The sequence below is a fragment of the Parasteatoda tepidariorum genome, chromosome 3, assembly GCF_043381705.1.
Source record: "Parasteatoda tepidariorum isolate YZ-2023 chromosome 3, CAS_Ptep_4.0, whole genome shotgun sequence".
Taxonomy (NCBI): domain Eukaryota; kingdom Metazoa; phylum Arthropoda; class Arachnida; order Araneae; family Theridiidae; genus Parasteatoda; species Parasteatoda tepidariorum.
In genome coordinates, this window is record NC_092206.1 from 11614698 (window position 1) to 11634746 (window position 20049).

Here is a 20049-nt window from a genome sequence, read left to right on the forward strand (position 1 = left end):
CTTGAAAACAAAAGTTTGGCAACTACACTGTTAAAAATTCCGAGCCACGTAACACCGAAAATTACTATTAATTTGCTGGCAACATAAAATGGAGCCGAACTTTACCATATTTTGTTATTTTCCCTAGCTTCAAATATCAGAATAATATAAATAGGTTTTTTGACGAAACGAAATACCTATTTTCATTATTTCTTTTTTTTTCTTTTATAAAGGCATAGGAAGGTTGCACCACTATTAGGTATTTTTAAAGCGCTCAAATGGAAGCCAAGGTTGCTATTAACCGCAACACAACTATTTACCGTTAGTAGGTTACTTCATGACATACGTCGAACCATTCTATACCGCCAACCAAATTTAAAAAAGTAACATGAAATAAATGGACTTTAATTAATGCAAATAAGAGATTTACCCACCTAAATAAGTAGAAACTTTAAACAACATGCATTAGTCGTTTCGATATACCAAGACTGAGTTGTAAAGAAAATATGGCGTCGTAAACAAACATCGCTCAGTTTACTGTCACAGTCAAAGTTATGTGTTTTTTTGCCAAATTTCGGTGCATTCAGTTGCACCATAGAAGTATTTCCTCGATCATACTTCACAATTCATGGTGCAACTTAATATAAATGATCTTCGTTTAACTAAACTTTAGGATAATGTGAAACTTTGCACCAAATATGCTTACGTTAAAGATTTACCGAGCTTTTTTTACAGTGTAGGCTTGAAATGATAAGTTATTCTCAAAACATCAGTAACGATGATTAGTGTTAGATTTTTAAAATGAAATATTTTTAAAACCTCACTTCAAAAATTCTAACTTATATTTAATATAAACTCAAAGGAAGAAAAGAAAAAATAATTGAAAATACTCAAATTACGTATTGTTCTTTATTTTTAACCTACTATATTTAGCACAGAATTAAACAACAAAGTTTCAATTTTCTCGTTAGGCTCAAAATAATGAAGTTTTCTTAAAATATTTGAAATATTTATGATCAATTCTTTTAAAATGAAATATTTTTAAACTTCAGATTCATAGTAGGTGACATTTTCCTTACCTTCTTGTTGATTGAACATTTCTTTCCGAACTTCAATCCATATTTTTTTTTTTCGAAAACGCGCATGAAAATTCACAAAAAGAAGTGTTCTATGATTAGAAGAAGAAGAAAAAAAAAGCAATACGATGCACGTAAAATAATCGAAATTCTTTGAAATACTTCTCTCTCTCTCTCTATTTTTAATTCAAACTTGTTGAGAACATCGAAATTTCTTCCCCTATACAATTCCTTTCCTTCTCAATTCAAAACTTCCCCAATTCTTTTCTTATCTGCTGATTTCAAAAAGGAATGTCTGTAGTCCAAAAACTTTTTTTTTTGTTGAAATCTAAGATTGCCCTTGCAAAACTAACGTGCAGAATATATTCTTTCCATTTCTTACGATTCAAACCCATGGATTTCGGATTTTTTCTCCTTTTTTATTTTTATTTTTTACATCCATTCTATAGAAACACTAATTTATCGCAAGAGTGCAATTTTAGATCATTTCTTATTCTTCCAACGATTCTGTAACAATCGAAAGAATGAATATATATATATAAATATAAATAATATATATANTCAGTGACACAGAGATATCACGAGACGAAATTTTTTCTACAGTTTGCGTCAATAAAATAGATTAAGTAGTAGTCAAGATGCATATTATCATCCAACTATATTTGCAGGAGATATGTTTTCTCGTGACAATAACGTGACAATAACATATGCAATAACGTGACAATAACATAATATTGATTCAGGTTTATCCTTATTACTGCTCTAGTCTAAGAAGTTATCAAAAATTAACCAAACCTAATCAACTTTCTTTTCCTCAAAGGCTATTAAACATTTAAATTTTTTTTACTCTCCAATATTCATTGCTTATGTACTCCTTCCCAACGGTAAAATTTGAATTTGTATTTTGTAAAATAATTCAATTTACAGTAAATTTGTATTTCGATCAGAAGTTTTCTATGGAAAAAACTCAATCTTTAAAAATTGTAAAGATTTGCCTTTGGTTTAGAATTTTGAAATTTGACAAGCACTTTTGATATTTGACCAATTTACTGGCTAATAATTTGAAGTCCTTAATCCTACTATTGTATATTGAATACTGACATGTTCACTGATGTATAAATATTTTACAGGTATCTATCTGATTTATATTGAATATTTATCAGATTTGCAAGGTATGTCTAATGACAGAACTATTAGTGTCACCAGGGCTGATATAGAAATCCGGGGGCTGTAGGCACAGAACTGTTGGGGCTCCCGCTGGTCGTAACTTTAAGCCACATTTATTAGTTGTTTATTTGCAAAATGCTTTTTAAGTAATTTATAATGTAAGCAAATCATTATACATACTGGAAAATTTGAGCTTAAAATTTTTCAAATTTTGTTAACTCATAATTCTAATAACAATAATTCTTAAGGAAAAACACAAACAAAAATTATTTCTAGCATTTAGAGGGGGGCAGACATTGAGTGATCCCTAGTATAAATCGTATACAAATATCTATAAAATATTTGTTTAATCAGTAGATATAATGGTAAAATATTTGACATACATTAAATAAATATTAGAAAAATATTTTGCGCATTAAATGTGGGTCATTGGTAGCATATTATATCTTATATCATATGATGACATTCGTAAGATATTTTATATCGTCTAAATTATGACGCTATATAATATTCCAAAAAGATGATGGGGGGAATATTATCTTGGAAATTTTCCCAATATTACAAGAATATTGCTAATATATATCGAATCTTACTTCACAAAATTTATATGATCAAAACGTCAGACTTTTCATGCTACTTAAAGAACGCTATTTAATTGTAATAGTGGTGATGATTTTAGTTCATTATACATTGACATTGTGAAGGAATTAATCACTCCATAGATAAATTAAGCATTGCTTTCAGTAGCGAGAACTTCAAAAAAAAATGGTGATAACTAGAAAATTACAAATTAATAAGCAGCATCTCCTTAGATAGAATCCCCTTGAAGAAATTTTGTAATTTAATAACGGTCAGACTAAGGTCAAAACACCCCAGTCCCAAGAATTTTAAAAAGGCGAGTGAATTGTTTTTAACGGAGGAGCACGGGAAGGGGTGATTTATCCATATATAATAAAATCCAAATACCAAGTCAGTTATTAAAGTTAAATTTTAAATAATTTTGACTACAGCTTTATCACCAAAAATATCGGGAGAAATTAATATAACCCTGGAAGATTTTTGTGATTAGAGAAATGAATCAACTTAAATTTAAAAATAAAATGTTGATATTCTAATAGTAGTGACTGTGAATTATTGAGTTACGCAGTTGTATTTAATTATAAAGTTAGCCGTTACATTAATTGATAAGAAAATAATAAAAGCATTTATAATCGCTTTTTTCATAAAATGTCATAAAAATTAAGTATTTGTTTTAATTTAATTAAAATTGGATTAAGAATGATTAAAATAATTAAATTTTTGAAATATATATATATATATACTTTGGCCTTGTATATATTTGGAAAGTATTCCGTAAAATTGTCCCATTGAAAATTACATTACTCCCGATTATGTGCAAGTAAAATGCATAATTTAATGCCAATAAGTACAGTTTTAACAATGATTCTAATATACCTCTCCATTAATGCATGTTTATGTTCAATGCAAAATCGCTTACAATCAGAATACCTTTTAACTTAATGATCTGATTTTAGCATACTAAGAAAGCAAAAGAAGTTCACCTTAAATATCCTGAATTAATTTGAACAGAATACAATTTTAAATTACTTTCTCTGAACATCCTTCAAAATTTGTATTCAAGATACTATAAGTGATTGACACCTTTATAATTTATTTACGATGTATTCCGATATTTTATCCTAAAAAAATTTATGTTTCTTTACGAACGATTCAGATGTTTGATTCTTTAAATATGAAGGATGCACACTTTACGTATACTTTAAATACGACGAATTCGAATTTTTAAATCTTAAAATAAGGAGGATGCATATGAGGATCAAATTTTCCGATTTTCAACTACTGTCTATTGTCTGTCAACTATCTTTTACTGTCAATTTGCGGAGATTTGTCGGAAAAAAATATGCATCTTTAAAAAAAATCCGATTAGTAAGATATACACAGTGTAACGTTAGTGTTTTGTCCATTGAAATAATGATATGAATCTACACATGAAAAAATCAGTTTTTAATTAATGTTGCCCCTGGTAAAAATGTTTGCCTAAAATGTTTAAACAGTCCCAAAGGACTTATCTCCAATTTAATTATTTTTATTTGAAAAACTGGAAAGATTTAATACGTGCACACCGTTACGTTTTGTTTTATTTAATGTTTGCTATCATGATGTACAGTGCACACAAAAAATCGAATCACCCTGAATACATTTCATGTACTAGGACTCAATCAATGGATTAAGTGGTTGATCTTCAAATATGCTAAATAATTAGTACAGATGATATTTTGAGTTACGAAATCAGTCGCAAAAACGTACTTTCTAAGAAAAAACCATGACGATTTTGCCACAGATTTGGATTTCTGACTTAAAATCTAAGGAGTTGCGACAATGTGTGAAAAATGGCACAAAAAGATTGGTCACGATAGCGATCTAAAATTTGGACCTCTTTAGTGTTAATGTTATTTTGAAGTATTTTACCATACCTAGTGAAGTTTTTAAGCAGATCAGATTCAATTAAGCAGATCAGATCAATTCAGAAATCTAAATTCTTCGAAAAAACGGTATGTTTATTCAGAGAAATTAGTCTTTGACTCAGATTTCATAACTTAAAACATCGTCGGCATTAATTAATTATTATATTTGAGGTCACCTTTTCGAAAAATTGATCGAAAGTTACTCATGATGTTTAGTTTTCATTTTCTTTCACGCACTGAACATAAAGTTATAAATTTATAAGAACAATATTACAGTACTTAACCTGCACTGAACTTTTAACCAATGCATGATAGAAAAAATTTAATTGTATTTTTTAAGATTTTAATTTTTAACAAAAGAGCAAAGGAATATGTCCTTCGTTTTCTCGAAATTGTAAGACACAAACCGCATTTAAAAATCAATGTCTGAAAATAATCAGCATCTCATTTACATAAACCGAAACATATTTGTCAGTTATAGCAATGTTTGTTTACAATCAATAATGTAATGGAATCGATTCGAAATTTGAGAAGGAAAGAAAAATGTATGAGATATTTGTGTTTACTGTTTATGTACGTAAAAATGTTTTGTTTAAGTAGTTTCAAATTTGACAATAGCTCACGATCCTTTTCATTGTTAGGATCCTATCCGATTTTGCAGTAATAATGGATTAAGTTCTAACATAACTCGTCATAAATAATATCACATATTCCCTTTTTCGGAAAGTGTCACACTTAGCCCAACCATCAACTGTCACGCTGTATTACTTACTTCAGAAAAAAAACACGCTAGAGATCAAATTTTATTTTCAATTCATGTGTTTCGATGGCAATAATAGTTAGATGTATACTTATTTTGAAGAAAAACCCTGTCAAAATAATTAGAAAATATTTAACCTGCAGGGTGTAAATGATTTAATTTTAAACAAAATGTATGATGCCATTTTTTTCTCTCTCCTCACAATATCTCAAATAGCATTATTTGATAAAATATACATTCCAGCATGACATTATTTGTAGACTGTCCATTAAATTGCTGCAATGTTAAAAGAAAAAAAAAGGAAGTAACAAGTAACTGGATTTTAATGTAATAAAAAGAGAAGAAAATCTTTATGTTTTTATTTACTCTACAAAAATGATAAATCCAATAAGCTACGAAGAGCTGAAAACATTTAATTTAAATTTAACATCAGCATTAAATAGTAGATTCAAACTTTTTTTGTAATAACCATCGTTGAACAGGCCACCAGATTTCTGGGTTTACGACGACTAATGTTCAACATTGTAGCCACGTAATTTTGAACCCAATCCAGAACACAAGGAAACTCCTGGATCAAGTATTGGTTGAAATTTGTCTTCAGGACTTCTTGATGGAACTAACCAGCATTTACGTTACATGGAGAGGTTAAACCACGAAAACCTCCCACGGTCACCCTGATGGCAAGTGGATTCTAACCCATGATCCGTCAACCACTGAGAATATTCTACGTCAGCACTGTGGTCGGTGCAAGCCGGATGCGGAATTCGTATCAACCAGACATCTCTGGGATTCGAACTCGGTTCACCTCCTTGGAAGACGAACACTCTATACCCTGAGCCATCATGGTTGTTATATCAAGTTTGCAGCTATCAAATCCACAGCTTTGTTAATTTTTAACCAAACCCACAAGACAAGGTAACTCTTGCAACAAGCAGTGAGATAAACATGCCTTTGTTGAGAACCTTTTGTATGAAATTAATTCTCATGCATTATGACACACATGTATGAAATTAATTCACATAATTAATTTGCATGGAGAAGAAACTTATGAAAACCTCTCGCGGTTAGCCTTGCCGCAAAGGTTTCGTATAACCGTGGGACCGCACTGTGACTAGGAGCAGTATACTAAATTCAGGGGTGATTGTGAGCTTATGTCAAAATTCCGGAAAATTTCTTAAGTTAAAAAAAAAAGAGAAAAGAAAACAAAAGAAAAAAAAGCAAGTTAAATTGAAAAATTAGAAAAAAACTTAAACAATGTTTTTTTCTTCCTTTTTCTCAATATTTCTTAGTTTACTTAAAATATATTTAAAATTTAACACATACCTATGATGACCTGGAGAAGTAATTAAAATTTACAAATATGTATTTCTTTCTTGACTTTATGATTATAACAACTATTTACTGATAAAAAAATGAATATTAATCATGAATATAAGCTTATAGAGTATCTCTCTGGCTCTCACTTCTTACTAACAAATAAAATAAACTGTGTTTTTAAGTTCCACCTTTGAAAATTTGATTTCCGGTAACTTCTGTGATCCATGATTTTTTGAAACGTCTAGACCAGAGGTCGCCAAAGTGGTCTATATAGACCCCCAGGGGTCTATTTAAGATAAGCGGGGGTCGATCTGAGCCAGGGGGTAGATGGGGGTCGTTCCGAACCGGAAGGGTCGATTGGTCGAAGGATTATCAGTATTTTTCAGATATGTGACAATTAGAAATAAAAGAAGACTTGGAAATATATACAGGTAATCTTCAAAAATTGATCGACGATTTTAAACTGCGTTTTGTTCATTTGGAAAACATTGACATCCCTGTTTGGATTATTCTGCCATTTTCTGCTCAAATTAAAAACGTGGACATCAACCTGCAAGATGAGCTTGCTGAATTATTATGGGGATTTGAAGCAAAGACGCTTTTTAAAAATTTAACAATAAGCAAATTTTGGACAAATATAAATATAATGCAAAAATATGTAAGACTTTACGAAATAGCTCAGCCATTTATGATAGCATTTCCAAGTTCCTATATGGTTGAAGCCGGTTTCAGTCACGTAAATTCAATCTTAACTAAGAACAGAAATAAATTAAATGTGGAGTTTCGAGGGGATTTAAGATTAAAATTGACCAATTTTGAACCCAATATAACGAACCTTGCAAAAAAAAAAACACCATGCACACCCATGTCATTGATTAAGAAACAATAAATCCGTAGTTACTTTACTTTTTATTTCTACTTACTTATAATTACTTATTATTTCATAAATATTAAGGTATTTATATTTCAACATTAATATATTTTTCATAAAACTATTGTTACACTATGTACTATTACTTTAATAAATGTTCAAAATCATAAAATAAATGTACAAACACAGTATCTAATAGAGCTTTATTTTAATTAACAGAAAATTACTTTTATGGGAGTCGATGGAGATTTCGACAAATTATGTAGGGGTCGATGATCAAAAAAGTTTGGCAACCCCTGGTCTAGACATTCAATCTCCGGAAACTTTCGAAATTTCTTGGCGAAAAATCCGGAAATCCGGATTTTTTCCAGAGCACAATCAGCCCTGTAAATTAAACAGGACTCAAACATAGATCAAAATCTGAGTCTCATATATCGACCACTTTTGAACAGGGCATTAATGAGTTAATTTTATTGCATCATAGACTGAAATGAATTACTCCCTAAGTGCCAATTAGCTGGTCAAGAGATCTGATTGGCCAGTGTAAATCCACGTAACATTGCATACAAAATAAGCACATTGCAGAAACAATTTTCATTTAAAAATGAATTCCTACACTTAGCATAAAAAGGGAAATAGTGTCAATAAAAAAATCGTAATTTTATTTTCATTGAAAAACATAGTTTCCGAAACTATTTAATTCTTATTTTCATAATTGAACAATGTACTTGATATTTTCTTCTTAAAACATTTGAGATTCGTTTGAAGAAATTGGTGAATTTTATCGTTCATAACGGTTTGTAACACTTAATTTTGAAGCAAATACATTCATGTAATTACATAAATAATTTATAATGAAAAATATGAATTTATTTAAATTATTAGAAATCAAGAAGGCAAATTTTTCAATGAAGTATAATTACAATAAAATAACTAAAATGTATATTTTGTTTAAACTTCATACAAAACTTACATCTGTTTAGATTTATTTCCATAACAAATATATTGATAAAAATTTTCAGTTTTAAAAATGAAACAAAAGACGCTTATTGCAAAAATGTTTTGTCTTTACTAAAATGTGTAAAAATAATTTTTTTATACTAAGCAATATACTAAGCAATATGAATGATTTTTGTTTGTAAATACTTTACCGCATTCTTATAGTTATGTTTTATTAAAAAAAACATGATTTTAGATTTTAATTTGATTTTGTGGAATAAAATGCATAAAAATAAATAATATTGAATTGCTCTATAATTGCCGTTAATTATTAAAATAAAATTATATATGTTGTGAAATTCCTATTTGTACTACTAAAAGAAACAGATAAAAAAATCATAAATATACGTTTGAATATACAAATTATATAATTTGGTAAAAAGAAAAAAAATGTTTCGAACACAATATTTAATTACGATTTGAGACCCATGCTGCGTCTGTCATCAATAATTGGCAGTTAATTTTAGATCTGAGCTTTTTGATGGTTGGTTTAAGGAAGGTGTATTTGTCATCCATTTCTTCGCATTTAATATCTCTTATATCTAGGACATGTCTTTCCCTTCTTCCAATAGTTTCAACTGGAAAGCAGTGATAGCAGAGATCCGATAGCAAACTCGATCCACGTTAACTCTGCGGACTGCATGACACTAGCGGATTTTGATCGGAGAATAACGTTTAACTCTTGGATTAACACTTATCCATGGATTACCAGGATATAACCCGCGCTGGTGTTCCACAACACTCATTATCAAGGCCGGGATAGCATGGTTGGTAGGGCGATGGACCCATGTTCAAGAGTTCGTGGGTTCTATCCCCGCCAGCCGAAGACTTCCCCTGTAGTAAATGGTGACTGATGCACGTTAAATTTGTCGAGTTGCAAAGTCCTCCATGTTCCCATAACAAATCAATACCTCTGGGATTACTGATCCAGGAGTTTCCTTGTCTTCTGGATTGTTTCAAATTACAAGGCCACGGAGTTAAACATTAGTAGTCGTAAACCCAAGAATTGGGTCAACTGTTTGTTCAACGATGAATATATATATAAAAAAACACCTATTATCAGAGCCACGAGGACTCAGGGGATAGAACGTTCGCCTTTCAATCAGGTGAACAGGGTTTGAATCCTAACCATGACTGGTCGGTACGAATACACATCCGGCTTGCATCGACCACAGTGCTAAAGTGAAATATCCAAAGTGTCATACGGATCATGGGTTAGTGTCCCCTTGCAGTCAGGGGTAGATTCTCGTGGTCTTCCTCTCTATGTAACGCAAATGCTGGTTAGTTTCATCAAAAAGTCCTTTACGAAGGCAAAGTTTCTAAAAATATTTGATCCAGGAGTTCTCTCGTCATCTGGATTGGGTTCAAAAATACAAGGCTGCGGAGTTAACATGAGTAGTAATGCCACTTCAGTGTTAAGATACATTGCAGTAGAAAACACTCGAAAACGAAAATTCGAGTAAAAAGGTTCTTAGTAAAAAATGTTATCTGATTTTTTTTTTTTAATGGAGGAGTCTACACTCAATTTTAACTACTTCAGGATTATTAAATGTAAAAAGGGGCTTCAGAAGAATGTTGCATTCTCATCATCAGAGAGAAGAGTGCTTACTTTTCTCAAAATATCTTTTGACTTTATTTCCGTGAGTTTTAGCAGTTTGTGGGAAGGATGTGAAACCAAATCAGAAGCTCGGAATTGAGAGTTGAGTTGTCATTAACAAGTATAACCTCAGCACGCGAATCTCACATTTCTGAAATAATTTCGCTTCCACACCTTTCCACCCATTTTGAAAAGCCTTTTCTCCAAAAGATCCCCCCGAAATATTCTCTTCTCTCGTGGAATGAATAAACTCGTTGAATGTATTCATGATTTCGAATGTTAACGTTTCATTAAAATGTGTAGGTGTGAACTTCATAGAATATTTTCGTCATGATGTGGAAATGTATGCAATATGAGTCGTCGCAAAACGCATTCGTGGAATAATCAGCTCTTTGGTCAATGGGGATATTTGTGCAAAAAGTGCTTCCACGTATGCTGTACTGCGGTAAAAATGTAAGGATTCCGTGTCAGTATTTTACTGATTTTAAAGTATATACATGCTTAAAGTATTTGTTACGGAACATCAAAATTTCTAAAACATGATTATTAGCCTAATAGAAAATATTACGTTGATCGGGCAAATGCTAAAGCATGGGAAAATTCTACAACTACAAGATCACATTTTCACATTACATTCCGATAGTTTGTAAGTTACAATATATGAGCCGCTCAAAAGCCAATGCGGTTAAGTCCATTTTTTGATATTTTCTGATTTTTGGAAATTTTGATGAAATAAATAATAATCTTCTTAGTTATTAAAGGATTTACTCTTTGGTTACTTTTTTCTAGGTTAGACAGCAATTTTTTTAATAGCTTCTGAATATATTGTATAATAATTTCAGAGGCCATTGTGAATAAGTCCACCTTTTATCAGTATTTTTTTACATAAATTTCTTATCTTTTTCAGCTGCCAAAAGGTATAAGTCCTAAAATTTTTAAGATGCTGTCATTATTTCAATAAATACTTACGTTTTTAATTACACATCCTGTACATAGCTTGTTTTTTTTGCAGAGTTTGCACCTCGATAAAAGACTTAATACACTTTTCTAATTAAATTAATAAACCAAGAATTTTAAAAACTAATGTATTGAAAAACATTAATTTTCTCAATTTTTGTGTTTTGGACTTAACCGCATTGGCTTCTGAGCGACTCATATATCGGTCGACTTCAAATAAATTTGCATTATAATCAGGGGTCTGTTTAGAAAAAGTTTTCGGACCCTTCACAAAATAATTTATCTTTTAATCGAACCCTTCACAAATTTGTTTATCTTCATTATTGTTTTGCTAATCGAATAAATCCTTCAATTGGGGGGGGAGGGAGACTGCTCGAGACAAACTAAGTCTCCCTAAGTTTTAATTACAAATGTAGTACTCTAAGAAAATATTTCTACTTTTACAAAAATCGTGTGTGCATTCTTATTCATATTAAATCATATTTCTTTGTAAATAAATAATTGATCAATTTATATTTATTCCTAAAATTAAGTCATAGAATATTATGCAAATAAAAATAAATTTTTAACAACTTTTTAAATAAAATATTATAAATTTAAGAATTGTTTAAGTTTACGTAATGCGTAACACATTTAAAGTAATACATTACTAAGTTGTGTTATTTAAAATATGTTAATTGAAATTATTAAAGATGTGAGTGATTTTTTTTTTCATGATTCGTCCGAAATGAATATTCTGTGTTGAGCAGTATAGGCTAAATACCAAATATTTGCATATTGCATCTCTAATTTAGTAGCAGCAATTGTTGAGCAGAATCTTGTATCTATTCACAATTTAAAAACTTCTTGAAAAGGTTTTTAGCAATTTTTGCAATCACAGGACCCTATCTGCACAAATTCAGAAAAGAAAGACCCTGGTTGAAAGAATGTGACTTAACGCTTATTTTATATTCACAATTTATGAATAGTTTTTTCACAATTTTACAAAAACAGGACCTTTCACAAAATGCCTGGACAGACCACTGACAATTAATTTTTTAAAAAAATGATATTAAATGTAATTAAAAATTAATTTAAAAATGCATAAAAGTATTAAAATAAACATTTCATTGAAAACTAATTTCAAAAAATTCAATAAAAGTTTTTTTTTTTAAAAATTACAAAAAATTTAATTTTTTTCAAAAATTGCATTGACATAAATGTAATTTATACAAAAAAATTCTATAAATTTTAATTTTAAGAAAATTATAAAAGACTTTTAAAAACAATGAGAATTTTAAATGAATTTCATCAAAATATTTTGAGCAATTTCGTCAAAAGAAAATGTAAAAATTTTATTTAGAAAATTCTAAGCATGACTAATTTTTTAGACTGATAATTTAAAAAAATCTCAAGAAATTTAATTTTTTAAAACCATTAACTGTATTTCTTTTTACAATGTTGCAATAAATAGCCCTGATTTTCGGAGCTCGATTTCTGACCAAACTTTTAAATGTGTGCAATAAAATGTGGTTCAAGTTTGGCATTGATAAAGGTTGCCGTTAACTTAAGCGATATTATGGTTCAGCACCTGATAGAACATTTTACAACCTATTGCAGAATCAGAAAAATATATTTTTCATGTTCGCTTAATTTAAAATGAATAAATATATCGTTAACAAGCATCAGAAAATGCATTTTTAATATTATAGATTCAACATATTCAAAACGAATCTATGGTCAAATTTATATAGACAAAATTAAATTACTTCCATTTAAGTATAGCAAACAAATATTAGCGCATCAAATAAAATTTAAAAAATTCAACCAATATGCCTTGCGGCTAATGAAATTTCTTAAAAGCTTTAAAAATAGTCTTTGCAACTTAAAAAGAAAGTTCAAAGAAGATTTGAAGAAGAGCTAATGTTATCAGTGATGGTGATAACAATGAAATAATATTTTACGATTGAGGGAGTGTTATTAATGCGAATTAGTATCGGTCACATAACACCTTGACATTATCAGGAACAAAACACAGGTGCATATCTGTTGGAAAAAAATAAAAGTTTCTTGCAAGTTCAAACGCCGACAAGAGTCCTCTTTTATTTGGAATCGTTGCCAAAAGTACAAGAATCCTTAACAAGTAGCTGNCATTAACTGTATTTTTTTTTACAATGTTACAATAAATAGCCCTGATTTTCGGAGCTCGATTTCTGACCAAACTTTTCTCATAAAGCAGGTGATGAACATTAACAGTTACACATCACTCAGATTTCAGAACCTAAGAGCAATAAAATGTGGTTCAAGTTTGGCATTGATGAAGGTGGCCGTTAACTTAAACGATATTATGGTTCAGCACCTGATAGAACATTTTACAACCTATCTATGGTCAAATTTATATAGACAAAATTTAATTACTTCCATTTAAGTATAGCAAACAAATATTAGCACATCAAATAAAATTTAAAAAATTCAACCAATATTCCTTGAGGCTAGTGAAATTTCTTAAAAGCTTTAAAAATAGTCTTTGCAACTTAAAAAAGAAAGTTCAAAGAAGATTTGAAGAAGAGCTAATGTTATCAGTGATGGTGATAACAATGAAATAATATTTTACGATTGAGGGAGTGTTATTAATGCGAATTAGTATCGGTCACATAACACCTTGACATTATCAGGAACAAAACACAGGTGCATATCTGTTGGAAAAAAATAAAAGTTTCTTGCAAGTTCAAACGCCGACAAGAGTCCTCTTTTATTTGGAATCGTTGCCAAAAGTACAAGAATCCTTAACAAGTAGCTGATGTCAGCTTCTTTTTTCCCCCATAACACCCCATCCGCAATCAACATTCTTCGGCACTTGGAGAGATTACTCTTTAAAATTTTATCCCTCCGGATACTTGTAAAATGCTACTTCTTCCATTTCTTTCTCCCCCACTAAACACACAGATTTCTTTTAATGCTTCACTACTTTTAAGAACGGTAACGAAAAGAATATTTTAAACGTATTGATGATGAAGTTTTTACTACAATAAGAACAAAACAATACTTTAAGTTCTTTTAAAAAAATTGGACAATTTTTTACTAGTGAATTTTTTTTTAAATTATTATTTAAGTTACAAGAGTAAGATTGAATGATCTATATTCATAACTTTTATTACAATGTTTAACCAATGTCTTCATTTGGCTAAAATTGTGCGATTGACAATACTTATCACCAAAAAAAACAGCAAATGTTTGACAAAAGTTATAAGACATTCTTCACCATAAAAAAATACGGTCAAAAATAACAGGATATGGTAAAATTTAATGTGTTTCAAGCTACTTAAAAATATCAAAATTTTTTTACCGAAGCAATTTGGTAATGGTTTTGGTGAAATTAACAATAAAATATGGTTTTATAAAAAAATAAAATTTGGCAAAATTCCGTAACTTTATCGTCATACCTTAGAGCACAAGCTCCAGAGCTTTTTTAGTTGAGTTAATTAACAAGCATATTAATTAGCAAAACTATCAAACATTTTGACGCCCACTGGCTGAGTGGTAGAGAGCTTCGCGCTCCTATGCCACAGTTCCTGGGTTCGACCCTCCGGCCGGCAAGATTGACTCAGCCTTTCATCCCTTCAGTGGGTCGATAAATGAGTAGCAAGCATGCTTGAGAACGAAACACTGGGGGTTCACGTTCGGGTCAGGTGGTCAGCCGACCAGAACATCTGCTCCTGCACCTCAGAGCCCAAGGTCAAGAAAACTGAGATGAGCACAGTAGGCCTTGGCCCTCTATGGACTGTCAAGCCACTGAGATTAATTTAGCTTATTAAACATTTTAATATTATTAATATGTTTAAGGTCTTAAAATTGGGTTTTACGCCTAACAGTTGATTATAACATCAAAATCTCAGGTATCTCCTTACCCGGGAATTTGAAGTTAGTGTATGCATAAACTGACCATGGGAGATCTGAAACATGTTTTCGGTGAAAATAAAAATGAAAATGAGAAAGACCAGCAGAGAAAAAATGATTCATTGTTAAATTTGGTTATTTTAATCTAATGCGACATATTAATGCAATTTGTTCATAAATGCTATTTTTATTAGAAAAAAATTCCAAAAGCCTTTTGTAAGTTCATAAAAATGACGGAAATATAAAATATTTAACAGATTACAAACCGTCTGAAAATTTAATTGCAGGTTTCAGAAATCTAATCATCTTATCGTGAATTTTTTTTAAAAAATACAACAAAATACAATTTTCTCACGCGATTTTTCGCAAAATTACAAAAACAGAACCTTTTGCAAAAACCCTAGATAAATTCCTGATTCAATTTTTTTTTGACATTAAATATGAAATTTTGTATTTAATAATATCAATAAAATAATTTATCTTCAGCAAGCAATAAAATGTTTTAGATACCTCGTGTTACACGCCACTTTCCCTTAATTTATCTTTACACAAGATCTTCAAAGTACGAAATATGTTCAATAATAATTAAAAACCCAATTGCTTCATAAATTTGTTTTTCTATGCAAGAAAAGCTTCAACACCGTGCATTAATTTTTTAAGTTTTTAAAATGATATGTCCTTATTACAATATTTACAAGACTATATACCCTTTTTTTAACGGTAAAATAAAATGAGGTAAAATTGAATAAACAAGTACGTGATGCTCATAAAGTCCTTCGAGATTTACAATATTTTTAACGCTTACTGGTCAGCAATTTTCGAAATATAATGTCAAAAAAACTTCGTAATTTAAGCTATTTTTAAAAGAATACATTATATTCAGAATAATAGCTTATTTCGATATTGTTTTGAACTTTAATTATGCTATTAAAAATAAGCTATCAGTTTCTAATTTTTCCTTTAGCTTTCGTCATAAAAGTATATTTATACGCTAAATTAACTTGGATGCCACTTATGTAACAAAATGAAAATTCATTGACAATAAAAAATAGATTCAAATATATTTACAAGATCTGTCATTAAATAGTAATTAAAAATCATAAACAAAGAATATGACACAAACTGTAAAATAGAAGCAAAAGAAAATGATTGATAGTAGTCTAGAAGTAGTTTCTGACACTGGAAAGTAATTTGAAATCCTGATTTAATATTGGATGATTTAATTCCCAAATAAGAATTGCAAAAACGAAAGTGGTACAAACATCAGAGATTTAAAAGTTTTGTTAACTTTTTTAATCAATTTTTTGGTTGGAAATAGTAATTATGTTTTCTTTCAATTTAAAATACTTTCACAGGAGCCTATGAATATTTGTTATGTTTAGTTTTGCTTTTAGTAAAAAGAAAATTTCAAATCGAGAATGATAATGATCAAACATTATATTGTTGTACTACAGCTTTATTCTTAAAGTTTTTAAGGAAAAATGGATGTCGCATTTTTTTTTTGGGGGGGGGGGGNTTTGGGGGGGGGGAGAAATTGAGACATGATCGCGCATATTTTTATTCTTACAACCAGTATTTTAATTTGATAAATTAAAAAAGAACATGAATAATTAAAATTTTAGCATAAAAAATATTTTTTCAAGACCATCCTAAAGATTAATTTCAACCTCTTTAAAAGATCGCTTTCAGATCCTAATAAAGGGATCCTTTAAAGATTATAATGAAAAAATTGCTTCAAGATCATCATAAACAAAGATCATTTAAAAACTATCATAAAAAATACTGTTTCTAGATCATCCTAAAGATTTCTTATAAAAACATCATGTAAGAATATCTTTTTAATTTTATCATAAAGTAATATTTTAAGATCATCCTTAAAGAGATCATTTCAATATCATCAATAAAAGTATAGTTTCAAGTAGACCTAGAAATAACCACTAGCCACCCACCATGTCAACCAAAAAAAATTGGGACTTAAATAAAATAAACAAACGGCTACTTTTTTCCATTTATTTATTTTTTTTGAAAATTGGTTAATAATAAAAGTGCATCAATACAGAAAGAAACATTGAATAACAAAATTTTCATTAAGATGTCCAATGTCTCAATTCAAAATTTTGATCTTCCAGAATCCACGTATTTCACATATTTCAAAATTGCAATGTATACATGAAATTTTTTTTGCCTCCCCATATATTCTTAAATAAAGTTCTTTAAAGTCAGTATATTTGACAAAATTTTTTTCTCATAATTATATTATTTTTATTGATGAATTAACATTTTATAGTTGTAGATTATTTGTAATATAATTTTTTTTAATGTATAATTTATTCCAAGCGAAGAGAATAAAATTGGAAAATGATATTTCGTAACCAATTTTTTGAGCCTCGAAACTATGTCCCGAGTAAAAATAAAAGAAGAAACAAAACGAGAGAGTCTTAATTTGGAACAATATTTCTAAACAGAGTAAATAAACCAGTAATTTGATTCATATTTTTAATTAATTGATTTTAATTTTATTCGTATGAGTAGCGCACGAAAGCTTATAGTAAAAACAACCTTTGAATGGATACAATTTCACGAACTGTTGAAAAAAGAAATCTTCCAATTGAAATTAATTAAAAATCCTCTCATTTTGTACATCACATATAAAGTAGAATGGCTGTACAAAATGTGTTTTACTTTAATTAAAAGATTTTAAGTACTTAACCCAATTTTTAGAACTTACTTTTCTTTTCATAATATTTTGTTTGATTTGAATAACTTCAAGTGTGCAAAAAAAATGAAATTTTTTTTTTTAAAAAAAGCGAATAAAATGGCTATTATTTGATGGTAATTGTTGGTAAATAAAGAAAACTAAATTCATTTACGTTGTTTTTACATTCTACAAAATATAAAATACTTAAAATCTAAGCATTATTTTTTTTTTTTAGATTCCGAGCGTAAATATCGTTTTTTGAGAATGCATTTGATAAGTATAGAGAAATGCATGTGGAGTTGAGTTACATTTGACTAAAGAGTTAAAAGAAAAATTTTAATTGTTCTAAAAATATTGTATCAGAGTTGTAACAAAATTAAATATTACGTATGAAGATAATTAGTTTTGGAAATCAGTTTTTGAGTACATAAAAAAGTACATGAAGTTGGTCTGCTAAAGATCTCATGCAGATGAATTTTTTTTTAACTTAAGACTTCACAAAATCATGTTTTTATACTCATGGTTAAAAATAGTGTTACTGACCATAAGTAGATTAAATTGAATTCGCAAAAATTTTTTATTTTCACAACACATGTTTTCTGAGCAGCTTACACCTAATATGTCACTAAGAATTTCAGATAAAATTTAATTTTCAAGGGGAACTTAAAAAAAATTAACTTAGCATGCTCACTAAGCTATTTACGAAAAAAGTACACGTAACTTGTTATTAACTTCTTAATTTGTTTAAAAAAATTCCCTTAAAGCTGATCACTAAATTCTTTATTTACGAAAAAGGTTTACTTAAAATGTTCACTAAGCTATTTACGAAAAAAGTACACGTATCTTGTTATTAACTTCTTAGTTTTTTTCAAAAAAATTCACTTAAAGCTGCTCACTAAATTCTTTTTCTACAAAAAAGGTTAACTTAAAATGTTCACTATGCTATTTACAAAAAAAGTACACGTAACTCGTTATTAACTTCTTAATTTTTTTTAAAAAATTCACTGAATTCATCATTTACGAAAAAGGTTAACTTAAAATGTTCACTATGCTATTTACGAAAAAAGTACACGTAACATGCTATTAACTTCTTAATTTTTTTTTAATTCACTTACAGAGACTCACTAAATTCTTCATTTACGAAAAAGGTTAACTTAAAATGTTCACTAAGCTATTTACGAAAAAAGTACACGTAACTTGCTATTCACTTCTTAATTTTTTTTATAAAAAATGCACTTAAAGCTGCTCACTAAATTCGTCATTTACGAAAAAGGTTAATTTAAAATGTCCACTAAGCTCTTTATTGTTGAAAAAAGTAGATATAACAACAATATTAAATTCTTTATTTACACTAAAAAAGTGAAGGAATAAATAAATAAATATATTTGCTTCATTATTTAGAATGTTTCTCGCTTTATTTACGTAGCATGATTTATTTTTATTTTTTTATATCGTTATAAATTTGTTTTAAAATGTTCGATGCAGATAATAAATTTACTGTGTGAAATAATATAACGATATCGCTTACCTTCAATATTTCCTAAAACCTGAGCCCAAAATAGAGTGATCCATAACGCGATGATCAAAACAATCTTTGTAAGTTCTATATTCCTACAACGAGTTTCCATCTTTGACTCACAGAAATCCCAAACAAACAAACGCAAAAAAAAAAAAACTAAAAATTTTTTCTTCTTTTTTTTAAAAAAAATAATAAAAATCACAACTTAATCATTCTATCTCCATCGTCAAGTAATCCTTTTCACAGTGAGAAATCCGACACCCAATTACAAGAATACAGAGTGTAAAGTTAATAATAAAGTTGTGTCCAGCCGACTGTGTGGGCCGGACGTGAGAAAATATCGTTCTTTATTCGAATCGCTGACGAAATCCTCACTCTCGCAACTCACTCCCAAATGAGGAGCGCGACGGAGTGTGGCCGGATTCAGACTGCCGGATTATTCGGAGAATGAAAACGATGGGGGAAAGAGAGACTTTTCCTTTGGTTGAACGGGAACGAGTTTTCTGTCCGATAGATGTCGCTGTCCTCCAGGTAGAAGATCTCGGTTAGGAAGTACCATGTAGAGGTTTCTACCAGAAGTTTGAATGATCGAATCCTTTGCTGGGATTAAGTAGTGATCCTCGCCAGTTCGAACTTGTGGCTCCTTTTTAGAAGTATTCCAGTGTAGGTGATGGAATGATTAGATGAATGTGATGATACGTAATAGCTTTTCGATGCTATGTGTCGGCGGAATGGGGGGTGGGGGTG

General features: G+C 29.5%; 1 protein-coding gene across 3 annotated transcripts in view; it reads right to left on the reverse strand.

Annotated features, from left to right (window-relative positions):
- The window catches only part of LOC107445749 (B-cell receptor CD22), a 417445-nt gene extending 397688 nt beyond the window's left edge, over nucleotides 1-19757 (reverse strand). For 2 of the 3 annotated variants that reach the window (XM_071178319.1, XM_071178320.1), the window contains exon 1: nucleotides 19312-19751. In XM_071178319.1, coding sequence (XP_071034420.1) covers nucleotides 19312-19411 — 100 coding nt within the window. In that variant the 5' untranslated portion in view covers nucleotides 19412-19751. Of the gene's footprint in view, nucleotides 1-19311 lie in introns of all 3 variants that reach the window. The other variant, XM_071178321.1, reaches the window with a different exon arrangement.
- Between the last annotated feature and the right edge of the window lie 292 nt (nucleotides 19758-20049).